The sequence below is a fragment of the Daucus carota genome, chromosome 2 (genome assembly GCF_001625215.2).
Source record: "Daucus carota subsp. sativus chromosome 2, DH1 v3.0, whole genome shotgun sequence".
In the NCBI taxonomy this organism is placed as follows: Eukaryota; Viridiplantae; Streptophyta; class Magnoliopsida; order Apiales; family Apiaceae; genus Daucus; species Daucus carota.
Genome location: NC_030382.2, coordinates 43,208,116 through 43,221,361, shown reverse-complemented (window position 1 = coordinate 43,221,361; position 13,246 = coordinate 43,208,116). Strand labels below are relative to the sequence as shown.

General features: G+C 35.7%; 1 protein-coding gene and 1 long non-coding RNA gene across 2 annotated transcripts; one reads left to right on the top strand and one right to left on the bottom strand.

Annotated features, from left to right (window-relative positions):
• Positions 1–226: 226 nt before the first annotated feature.
• On the bottom strand, positions 227–1,477 carry LOC108210225 (histone H1). Its single transcript, XM_017381523.2, has 2 exons — positions 1,188–1,477; positions 227–1,077 (listed from the first exon to the last, which is right to left on the bottom strand). Exons 1-2 carry the CDS (start codon positions 1,392–1,394, stop codon positions 382–384), a joined length of 903 nt encoding a protein of 300 aa, XP_017237012.1. The 5' UTR covers positions 1,395–1,477; the 3' UTR covers positions 227–381.
• Positions 1,478–8,463: 6,986 nt separating this feature from the next.
• Positions 8,464–12,037, top strand: LOC135150725 (uncharacterized). Its single transcript, XR_010288942.1, has 3 exons — positions 8,464–8,850; positions 10,643–10,837; positions 11,693–12,037. It is a non-coding gene; the product is annotated as an uncharacterized LOC135150725 (long non-coding RNA).
• The last annotated feature ends 1,209 nt before the right edge of the window (positions 12,038–13,246 follow it).

The window sequence follows — 13,246 nt, the reverse complement described above, 5'->3', positions numbered from 1 at the left end:
TGATAACTGCTGGAGAAAACAGAGTTGATTAGACAAACCGAGACCAACATCATTGCTAGTTAATCAATATGAAGAACAGTGGAAAAACAATAAGACAATGCTTAATGCAGATTTCAATTAGGATCAATCCATAAAAAGAACTTAAACTATTAAGCGTCATTATCATCATTAACATGGACTGGAGCCTCATAGTTTAAGATAACTTTGGAACTAAATATCAGACTGATTCTAAGCACTGTGAAACTCTTAATCATATTCTCAATTCTCCAAAGTAATATACATTAAACTAGACTCCAAACAAAATCTAGCCTTTTCTACTACACAGACAACCAACCAACCACTACCGATCACTGTAAAAATTAATTCTTAAAACTATAATCCTCATTTCTTCCCTGCCTTCCTTGCTGATGTTCTCTTCACAGGCGTCTTAACACTCTTCCCCTTCTTCGCTGGGGCCGCTGCCTTTTTCACAGGAGCCTTCTTCACAGGAGCCGCTGCCTTCTTAACAGGAGCCGCTTTCTTAACCGGAGCTGCAACAGGCTTGGCTGGAGCCTTCTTCCCCGGCGTCGTTCTCGTCGAGGTCCTGGCAACCTTAGCCGGCTTTGCCTTGGCCTTAGGCTTGGCAGCAGGCTTTGCCTTAGCAGCAGGCTTGGGCTTGGCAGCAGGCTTGGCTTTGGGCTTAACAGCAGCCTTAGCCTTAGGTTTCACAACAGGCTTGGCCTTGGGCTTGACAGCAGCCTTAGCCTTGGTAACCGGCGCCTTCTTCTTCGGCGCGGCAGCTGCCTTCTTCTTGGCAGGGGCGGCAGCCTTCTTCTTAGCAGGCGCGGCAGCGGCCTTCTTCTTAGCCGGAGCAGCAGGCTTCTTCTTGGCAGGAGCAGAAGCTCTCGCAGGAGCCAACTTATACGAAGCCTTGATCTTAACAAGCTTTCCAGCGGCCTCAAGCTTCTTCAAATTATACGAAAGCATTTTCCTGAACACAGTTGGAAGCTGCTTGTGCTTGGCTTCCAGAAACTTCTGAATTGCCTGCGGACTCGAACCGGTCCTCTCCTTGAGACTCGTAATCGCATCGGTAATCATCTAGGGTTTCGAAACACAAAACAAAAATCAGATACAAATCACACATAAACAAACAATTCAAACGCAATTTCACGAAAAAATACAAAAATTAAATCAAATTAAATGAGTACCTCGAGATAAGAAGGATGAGCAGGAGCAGATCTAGGCTTCCTGGGAGCAGCAGCCTTCTTCGGCTTGGTCTCCTTCGCGACCTTGCCTTTCTTCGTCGGCGGCTCTTCCGCCGGCGGCGCCGCATCCTCCGCCACCTCCGTCGCCGTCACCGGAACGGCATCCTCCACGCCTTCCATCGGAACAATCGCTTCCTCAACGCCAGCCATCTCAACCACAAATTTCAATATAGAGAGAGAAAATATAGATATAGAGAGAGAAGGGGGTGTGTGTGGGTGATCCGATGACAGTTGGTAGGCGGTTTATATAATTTGAGACCAAGAGGGGGCTGGGGAGCTGGAGCTTCACGCTGATTGGTCGAAACAAGTGAGCCACGGATTCACCTTGTTTTCAAAAATTTTAAATATAGCCCGTCCGATCTTACCCTAATCAACGGCTCTCATTTCATTCACTAGCTCAATCCACCCTATCTTTGCAAGCCACTTTCATTTCATTTCTCCCAAAATGTGTGTTTTTCATCTCGATTGAAGCAGCTCTATCTCGATCCATACTTAATGAAATTCAATGAGACTTGTTTTTTCAGAAAGGAGATGACCTAACGTTTCTGACGAGTATTTTTTCGTGATTTTACATCAAGTGTGCAAGTAGAATTTTTTATTTTAGTGGACTGATGTTTGAACTAGGGTTTTCCATGAGTTGTTTTTAGTTTTTGGTAAGTTTCATGGGTCTATACTTTGAATTTTTTGATGAAACTTGTCACATTAGATTCTACGATTCTTCACGGATCTGCTCGATCAAGAATTTCGAGATTTCATCAAGGAATGGGTATCCAAAAGTCGATCGGAATGTCGATGAAGTTGAACATGTTACATGAGTACCAAAATGCTTTACATTTTGAGCACCACCAATACAAAATCTCTTCACACAAATTATATATCAATTAATTTCATCATTAAGGAAACTTAATATCAAGTTTATTTAACATAATTCCATTGCTTTACAGTGACCATATTGAGGCAAATTACACAAATACAAGCAGATCACATTTTAGTTTCTCAACTATGCTCTCTTCTGTACTTGGCTCCTAGTTGTTTTTACAGCTTTCCTTTTCTGTGTTGTCACTCGACTTCAGGCGTAAACACAAGCATTCTTATTCACTTTACCACGGATTATACGTTCATTCGACACATTTTTATTGTTAGATTGTGTTTAAACAAAAAGTAAAGTTAACATATATGCAAGTACACATCCAACATGTTAAGTATGCCCTGTGTTCTGCCTGGGGGCCTGGTTGTTCTTCATAGCCTTCCATTCTTGTCATGAACCTCGTCTTAAAAACCCGATTTAAGCGTTTAGATTCAGTTACGACATGGATACCAACCATACAGTGGTATGCATTATTACATTGCACTGGATCATGTTACCTTTAAAGCTAGCTTAGGTACTTTTGTTTGATCAAATTAGTACTAACCAATTGGGGAGCACTTCTATTAACTGCAACTTGTGTCGTAGATTCAATTCACGACGAGCTTATAAGTAGATCACATAATTCTATTGGATGCAACATACTGAATGACATGCAAGTATGTGGATATCATGTCACAGATTGCATAAAAACTCAACCAAAGAGGAATAGTGAATGCTCAGTTGTACTATTGTGCTTAGTTCATGCTAAATTTAAGCTAATGCTCCATGAAATTATTGTAAACACATAGTACCTCTCCTAAACCTATGTAAGAAGTTGTATTTGGCGATATCCTGTTTCATTTCTGCGCGTTACACGGAACATGTACAAGTTATACTTCTACTGCATATGGGTAGCAAGTGTATGGTTTGCTAGCAGTCACAATCAAGGAGCTCACTCAAGTTCTATCATATAAAAAGCAAATTGCATCAATTTAAGAAGGAAATTGGTTTATTCTTGTTCTGTAAAATTTGAATTCAATCAATCAACTTACAAACGAGTCGATCAGAACAAGACCAGATTATGTATAACAGTCCTGATCAATTTGAAAAGTAAGTCAAGCAAATCATTTCTTTAAAATTTTGAGACACCTAGCATGTAAAAAAACTTGGGGTCACTTGGGCATAATATGTAAATCAAATAACGTCTTTCTGGCTTGAATTAACTCTACCCAGATGCATGTCAAGAATCTCTATGCAATCGACTGACCACTTGTTGCAGAGTCATGACCTTGAGCCAGACTGCAGGAGATAAGAGCAACTTACCAATCCTTCTGCTCACTTATTAAAAAGTCAAAATTAGTTGATCCTGATCATTCACTTTTATATGTGGAAAGCACGATCACGTTTTCTTATCAAAATACAAGTGCAGATTGTAAATTCGTAGCAGATCAACCAATATGCTCGAGTAAGCAAGCATCATGCTACAGCTTGCACAAGAACTTGTATAAAGATAAAGTGTACACTACGATCAACGATTGGCGCTTTAGTTTATGTCAAACACAAGCTAATGATCCATGAAATTCTCTTAAATACACGGTGCCAATCAAAGTGCCTCTCCTGAAATGACAAAATTTATCGGCTTGTAACGTCTATTTAAACACTAATAACGTCTTATGATCAATTCTGGAAAATTTTTGACAAGAATATGTGCCAGTGTACTTTCAAAGCTAAGCAAGATGAGAGAAAATACATGTTCATTGCTAAAATTGACAATCAAGGACTTTATTCAGATTCTATTCCAATTGATCAACTTGCAAATAAGTTAATCAAATATACATGTACCCTTTTATCAAAACTAGATCAGATTAGGTGTAACGTAATCGTGATCAATTACAAGAACGAATGAAGCAGATAATTCATTCTGCAATCTGAAAACACATTATACACAAGTAAAAAGGCTTAACCAGTAGTCAATTTAGACTATCTGAATTCGAGTGGCTTAAATTAACTCTGGCCAGATGCATGTCAAGAACGTTGGCGCTGTCCACCAAGCACTCGTCGCAACTTTACAAGGAGAATCTGAGAGCAGCTCACCAGTCCTTACATTGTTCAGTTTTCAAATGTCCGGGTATGTGGTTCTGAGTTTCTGACCTTTCATATAATCTTTAGATGCCGATGTTTATGACCTTTGCTTTCATTAATTAAGCTGAACATGAGCTTATTTCTCAGGTGTACAAGTTCCTGTGATCTTAATCATTCAATCAGAGTCTCTCAAGAGTTCGAAATGTGCTCCAAAGAATTCATGTAGCAAAAGACATCTTCATTAACCTAGAGAATTCATTTAAAGGGTATGTCTTGGACATTCATCAGAATGAGAAACTTTATCTTTGAACTTGATTGAAGAAACTTCATTTAATTCACATTGATCACGATCGAAGAAAAAACGCTATTGAGAATTTCTTTACGTCAACGTAAAATTTTCTGCTCGCCGCAATCTAGTATTGCTATTGCAACAACAGCTTTTGCTGAATAGTACGAAAAAATATTATTTGGTAAATTTATAAACAAGTTTTCTGAACAACAGTTTTTGAGAAATTATTTTTAGAGAACCTATGTATTTTTTGGAAAAAATGTTATTTCGTTTTTTAGTAAATAAGGACGACATCGGCGACATTTCACGAATATTTTATAGACAAGAAACAATATACAAAGAGAGAGACTCCTCTCAAAACCAAAACCTCTAAAAACAAAACTGAGGCTAGCTAGCTAAAACAAACCTATCCACTACACAAAGTCACAAACATATAAAAAAGTTCAACTCCTCCAGCATAAGACTGGACCTCATCTAACCACACGCAGCACCAATATATATAAGCTCCACCAACAGCACCAAATAATCAAATTCAACAAATTAAAAGCACCGCCCAGAAAGCCAGTGACTTCCCTCCTCGAGCAAACGACCAACAAACATTCAAAACTACTATAACTTGTTCCCATAATTAACCCTCTGTGAATTTGCAAATTTTAAGCTCAATGATTTTTCCGAACATCATCTTCAATATCTGCAAGAACTCGCGAAGCTGCTCTCCTGGACCTTTGAAAAAGTCTACAATTACGTTCTTGCCCAAAGTGATAAATCATGGCTGCCAGGACAAGTTTATTGATCAACGCATGCAAAGATTTCCCCTCTACCAAGCAGATAACTCTTTCTTACTCCCATAAAAAAACCTTCCCAAGAATCCCAGAAAGTTACTTCTCACTTATAAAATTACTTCTCGCATATAACTTTTTCTTACTTCAAAAAATAATTCTAGCTTATAAACAACTTCTCACTTCTAAGCACTAAAAAAATTCTTTTAAACTAAATGCTGCAATATCACGATGACTGAACCATTCTGAAAACTGATGATCAATAGCCCAGGAGTCAAACCAAAAATTAATATCACGACCGTTACCTAATTTTGATCGAATAAATCGTGATAGATTTCGCTATCAAACCTTACAAAATATAACCTTTTTTATATTATAATCCAAAATGTATAAATATTATGAAAATTACTAAACAGTTTTCTGATTTCTCATGACTTTCTTTACCGATACTTGTTCTAACAACTAGCAATTTTATGATGCATGACCCTGCATGTATATATAAATTTCATACATAGTTGATACAAAATTAGAAAAAAAAAGAAAAAGCTTCCACAATCATCAATATTTTTACGATTGCAGCTGGAGCATCTGCCGGAGGATAGCAGTGGCACCTCGCTTATATATTAAATTAGAAATGGAGAAATATGTGTTTTTTTAACTGAAATAGAAATATTAAGTTAGAAAGTGGTAGTGATGAAGGGGGGTCCAGAGAAAGGAAGAGAGGAAAGAGGATGGTCGGGGAAGAAACAGGGGCGGAACCAGAGGAGGCTAGAGGATGCTAGAGACTCCCTGAACTCCAGAAAATAGTGTAAATTTTTTTTCCAGCCTCTGCTGAAATTATTAATGTCAATATAATTCTTTTAAGCCCTTGCTGAATTTTAAATATCACAAAGAGGGACTTTCTTTCCAAATTTGAAGTTATGATATTTTGATTGATTTTTGGATAAATTGTTATTCTTTAATCTTTTTGTATGTGCTGTGATTTTGTATAAAGAGATTGTTAATTGGGGGTTTCGGATTTCTCAAAAATTAAAGTTTGAACTTTGAACTATTGAGTGGTATATAAATTGATGAACCCGATTCGCCGGTCATTATACCCGATTCATTCATAAGAACTAGCATTTTATGTACCCGATCTCGTATCTCGTACCCGAACGACCCGTGAGCAACACTGTTTTAGCCCTGGTTCCGTCACTGGGAAGAAAGGGAGATGTGAAGAAAATATGGTATAGAGAAGGGAGAGGTTGGTGCACCGGAGGTAGTCAAAGCGGAGCCACGAAATAATTTTCACCTAGGCTTATGAAAAAAAAATCGAACTTAATTCTATAAACTAACAATACTACCTTAGTAATAAAAACATGTATCACAACATGATCATAAAAACAAAACAAGATAAAACACGTGAAAACAGTAAAAAGAAACAAAATAAAAAAGGTTTGTATATATTATAAACTGTAGAACCTATATTACAAGCATAAAAGTTATAAATCAAGAAAAATATATATTTTTTCTGTTTCTTCCACTAATGGTTTAGCAGAAAAAATTAAATGAGTTGGAAAAAATTGTGTTGAGCTGATTTTATAATATTTGGAACGGGTAATATTAAAATTTGGAGAATTCTTTTTTTTCCTGGATTGGAGCTCACCACAACCTTGGTCGTGGCACCGCCCATAGAGGTGGCTGCCAGGGAAGGATATTGGCGAGATGGCGGGCCAGTAACTCGTTGGTGAATTCATGTTCTTCAAGAAATTAAAAATGAAGACAATGATTTTTCGAACAATCCAGCTTGCATCTCCCCATAAAACAGTAACTTCTTAATCGACCCACAAGTAATTTCATGGATACTATAAAGTTCAAAAAGACTCAGTTATTAAAACTAAGTTTAGAGACATCATGTTATGAACAAATATTTTTTGTAAAAGGTGAGCACATGTGATATTAATTACTGTTTCAAACGCACCTCAACTATCTACCTGTCGTACAACAGCTATAAACTTGTCGAAAGTGTTGCTAAAACGAGAAATCCAGATCTCCTAGTATACTGTAAAATTCATTTTCAACACAAACAACACATTGCATAAAGAGAGAGACATTGCACAAAGATAGACAATCAAACACACAAACAATAATTCAAACATAAGGAAACGAAAAAAAATCCAAATGGGTTTTTCGAGTTTTGTGGAACAAAACTTGATTTTATCAAAGAAAAAACAAATAAAAAGGATGTTTATTAGTTGAAAATTAAAAGCAAGAAAAAATGTGTTGTGTGGATTGAGAAGGGGTGGCTAGAAATTGAGATTGGTATAAGAGAAAGAATTGAGATGGGAAGAAACGGTAGACATGAAGGCGGAAAAGATGTGAATAATGAGATTAAGGCGATTAGGGTTTGGGGGAGATGAGACGGCTGACTCTCATGAGAGAGAAATTTCAATTGTTGTTTATTGTTTTTTTTTTTTTTTGACAAATGTGTAATGACCCGGATTTTTAAAAAATATTTTTATTAGTATTAAAAGTGATTTTCTTCAAAGAAGGGAATAAGATTTAATATTTATTCCAGTTTAATGAGTTTTCAAAGTTTTATATTTAAACCCCGGGTTATTGTGTTATTGATAAATAATTGTATTTTCAAAACTGATTTTTATATATTGCTTTTGAAAATTCTAGATGAATATTATGTGAATATATGTGGGATGTGACTAAGTGTTACTTGTGGTATTGCTCGTGTAATTATTTATGGTGATTTATGATTATTATGTGAATATTATATAATTTTGTGAATTTTTATGTTATCTAATTTATTTGGTTGACTGCTCATATGTGTTAGTATTTGAGAGATTTCAATTTCTATATGCTCAGGAGAAAATATAGTTTATTTGGATATTTTCATATCGATTTATGGAATGTTAGATGATTTTATAATCGATTTACGGATTTAATGGTGTATATTTATATTTATTGATTAATTATTTGACTTCCGTAAAACCGTCCACTCGTAACGAGGTAGCAAATTTTCTTCCCAGAAATTTCAACAAAACTCACCTTTAGACTAATTCGAATATTCCGGACATTTTTCGTGTTTTGACTTTTTCGATCCGGAGTACGGTTTTCCCCGGAGTCGGTCCGGCGGAGTTTTGCGGGTATTTTAATTGTTGATAATTATCCAGTTTGTCTCGATAAGCGTGAAACTAGATATTTTGATTATTATATTAATTCTTATCTTGTAATAATTGCAATGGGACCCGCATACTAATGACTGATTAAAAAGCCCCGTTTTGATGATTATCTCGAAAACCGGTACCGATTGGACCCCGCTTTATTAATATAAAGCTACTAAATACGTATTTTCATGTCATAAACGATCCAAAGGGGTACCAATTATTTGTAAATATAAATAGCCCTTTCTACACCTTATTTTCAACCGTAAATCATTTTCACCAGTTTCTCTGCACGAATACCGAGAGAAACCGAAGTATGTTCTTCGTGTTCTTCATAATCAAACGAAGATTTGAAGGTGTTATTGGAATCCGATGGAGGTGTATGAATAGTCAAAACGAAGCTATCGACGTGTAGATTATAGTTTAATCATTCGTTTGTGTGCAGATTCAACAGGTAAATTACTATTAATTGTTGAAAATTCGAGTTATATTGATTTGAGATATGAATTTTTGCAAACGTGATTGTTTGATTATTTTGATGATACCTTGTTGTAGTACGTGATTTTCTCGTCGTTTTGGTATATTATATGTTGAATTTGGGGTTCGGAATCATATAGAAACAGTGGTTTAATTCTTGAGTAGGTGTTCTTGAGTGTTCTTCGTGGGTTATGAATATTTTCAATCGGTTTTTAGGCGTTTTTAAATCAGTGAATCTGGGTAAAATTGGAGGGTATCAGCCTGTTTGTTGAGTTGAGAGGAATCTATTTCAGTTTTTAAATCGGACGTGGGAGCCTGGAATCGACTTGCCGGGGCAAAACGAACTCGCCGGCGACGGCGAGTTTCGTGGAGTTTTTCCGGCTTATATATTGATCTATTGGATGTTTTGATTTCAGAAACGAGTTCCTGGGATACTAGTTGATGAATCTGGAGTGTTTCGCTGAGTTCTGGGCGCGGTGGCAACACTGGCGACTCGCCGGCGGCGAGTCTGGGGGCGGCGACGGCGAAAGTGCCGTTTAGCCCCCAAACTTTTGAAGGTGGTGAAGTTGTAGCACCCTAATTTCTGTTTTACCAATCCAGACCTCAAACGTTTTAAAGTTTACAATTTAAACCCTGGCACCAAACTTTCAAAACTATACACTTTAAACCTTTTGATTTTAATTTTCAAAAATGTTTTATCTATTGATTTTAATTTCAAAAATAGTTTTTAATTCATTCTTTATTCAAAAATAAATCTAAATTAGTTTATTAATTAATTTTAATTAGTAATTAATTATTTTAATTAGTCAATTAATTTAAATATTAATTGATTAATTATTTTAATTAATTATTAATTGATTTTAATTGATTATTAATTGGATTTAATTAATCCTTTTTGATTTAAAAATTCCGAAAAATAGTTTCGAGCTTTAAAATATTTTTCCAAATTATTTTCAAGGCTCGATAATTGTTTATGAATGATTTCAAGTCCAATTTCAAGTATTTGGGACTTGATTATTTATCTGAAAAGTGATTCTTTTATCGTTTTTAATTCCGAAAAATGTTTAAAAATTCTGGAAAATTCCCGAAAAATCATTTTTAACCCAAGACTCGATTTAATATCAATTGGGATGGGAAACCTTATGTGCTATATGAAGATTACTATCTATTTGATGTGTTATGTGCCGATAGAGAGTAAAAAAACAGTTTTGTTCATAACTTTTGACTCGTAATTCAGAATGGAGTGAAACGAAAAAGGGATTAAAGCTTATAAAGTCTATTTTAAAGTGACATAGTAATATGGTGGAGTATAGAATGTGAATAATTGTTGTTAAATGTGTAGAATATGATTATATGTGATCTAATTGCTATTAATTGATGATTGCACGGACTATCTGGTTGTTCTAGTATTACATAAATGTGATAGATGATTGAATGACATAGTGTCGTGTCTTGATAGATGTCGGATAAAAGCATATGGATTATAGTGATTGGATCTTGTTGGTTGATTGTTGATTGAGATAGGATAACAGGTGGATAGTCTAATAAATAGACGAGACGATGTCGGATTTTCGATAGGATTCATATGATAAGTGATTGGTAACATGTTATGTAGAATATGACTTGACTATATGATAAAGTCAAAGAATGATTATGTGCTAAGTGATATGTGATAGGTTTAAAGGGGTATATAAGTGGGTATCGATATACGTGATATGTATATGCGATATATTGTTTAGTGACTATAGTATTATCTTATTCTCGTAAAGGATTTGGACGAGACGTGTATGCTCGAAGACGTCAGAAAGTCGGAATGGTATTGCAAAGCGAATAAGGGATGAATCGAGTAAGCGAAGCGATGTGGCGAATAGGGTATAGCTAGAGATGGTCTAGAGATTACGAGATGCATAGATTGTGAAAGTTGAAAGATGAGAATGAGCTGTGAAACTGGAGTCAGATTTAAGGCAAGTATCATAAACCTTTCTCTTGGATATATTGCAAATATTCTGATCCATTCCTTTGGTATATGTTTCAAGTATTCATACCTTTCTTTTCAATGTTCGAAAGTGCGAGTATTCTGAACCATTCTTTCTAATCTTCAAGTTTCTAAAGAATTTCCGTTTTACAAATTAATTCGAAGTTCAGATTGTCATTGAAGCATGTGTTGCTCAGTGATAGTTAGAGCTTTGAATGAATTGGGATCTTCTTGATTATTCAACCCGCCATTGTCATGCTGGTTTAGCAGGCTAAATTCAGTTGCTTAGCCGATAATGGAGGATACTGAATAGTTGAGGATTTCCTGAACTGTGATTTATGAAATGATGGATCATGATTTATGAATAGATTATTATCAAAGTTTGAATTGGAATTATTCTGTTGTTGATGATATTTATGATGATGTTCTGTTAATTTACATTGGCTTCTTGAATTGAATTAGAGAATTGGATTATTGTTTTTATATAAACCTGTGGACCAGATTCGTGGTCATGTTAGGCCAATGAGTGCCTTGGATCCAGTGATAGAGCATGGCGGGGCCTGCTCGGGGTTAGTGCGGAACTGATCAGCTGCCTAACCTTGGTTTTAATTAAAATGTGATAGTCCAATTCAATAATTCTTTGGAAAGATTGAAATTCTCAGTTTAAATGCTGCAAGGTATTGTAAATCATTCAATACAATACCATGAACTCATGAACTCAGGTTGAATCCTCTTATATCTTGAACTCGTGAACTTCTATTATATCATTTCAGAACTATCATTGTTTATTATTACTTGCTGAGCATTGTTGCTCACCCTTGCTATTCCTTTCTAACCATTTCAGAAAGGCTTAAAGATGAGATGATTGATTGAGATTGTGGATAAGGCTAATGCTAGGCGAGGAAACAGAGTTGAGGATCCAGTGGTCGAGGAGTGTTCAGGAAAGTTGATGAGGTTGGTGCAAGCTAGAGCTGTGCTATAGGGATTCAAGTGTAAGTCATAGCTGGAATAGTTGACAGTGATTCTTCTTATCGAAGATGATCTGATTTGGTAAGAAATGGGGTGTAATATTAGTGGTGGATTCTAATTTCAATGCTGTAACCTGGATGCGATCCTGTTGCTTTAGGGGGTTGAAATGTCTCTTTCAAATCACTTATTTAAGTTAAAATGTTCTCTTGAAATTCTCTTATTATGGCTTTCAAGTTTGAAATTCAGGTTTTGAAATCATTTGATTTATGTTCTCATTCAAATCTTTTATTAAATGTTTTCAAGTTTTAAATTCTTTCGGATTTTCATTATCTTTAAATAAAAAATATTGCAGGTTTTTAAAGTGTTTAAAAATGGGTTTTATGAGGTGACGTCAGAATCCAGACCCCCGGATTCTCGGACTGTCACAAAATGCATTAAGATTTCATTAACTTGAATATAATACAGCCGGGACAAACCCCCAACTGTCGATACAACCAGATGGTAAAACAAATAACATGCTAAAAACAATTAGATGATTTGTTTCCTGATTGTTTAACACATAGAATTCAAAAATTCTTGAAGCAAAAAACGAAATCAAAGACATCCCAAGCGATCCAAATTGCACCAAAATCTCTAGAAACAGTAACATCGCAATTGACCATATCACATAAAAACTATTGTTAGCCCAATATTCAGAAACACCAATCGCATAAATCGAGATTGGAGAAGTGGCACCACAGCTATCTACATGCCGGATACCAGCTATAGACATGCCGACGGCACCCCAGCTATCTACATGCCGAATACCAGCTATAGACATGCCGAAAGTGTAAATCCATGAATGATGAACCATCTTTGATTGTGAAAGGTGAGCTCTTGCAATAATCACCACCGTCCCAGATTCGATATAGTTTTTGTAGATCACCAAAAATATCAATAAACTCGTTTTCAACAGATCCAACACGAAATAAACCCAATCATGATTAAACAAAAACATAACAAAAGGAGAGACAAACCACACACTCCAAGAGAAGAGATACACAAACACCCAAAAGATTGAGTTTTATTGAAAAGAAATTAACAAGAGTAAAAGATAGATAATGAAGGGGTTGGGGCTTTCCACCGGAGAAAACCAGTGGAAGCCCCTCGATTTACTTGAAAGAGGACAAACCCTAATGGAGGAGGAAGAGAGGAGGGAGGAGCCTAATTGTTGTTTATTGTTAGTTTAATATGGATTGTACCTCAAGTGAATCGTTATCTTTCAATATACAAATATGTTAAGAAGGGATGTAAGGTTATGTAAAAAATACTATTTTCAAAGTTAAGTCGGAAGATGAAGTAAAGATAAGTTTTTGTTCGCATCTTATATTTGATGCAAATTTCCCTATTCCCATCTTCTGACCGTCAGAGGCCTGTTGAGACACCGTAT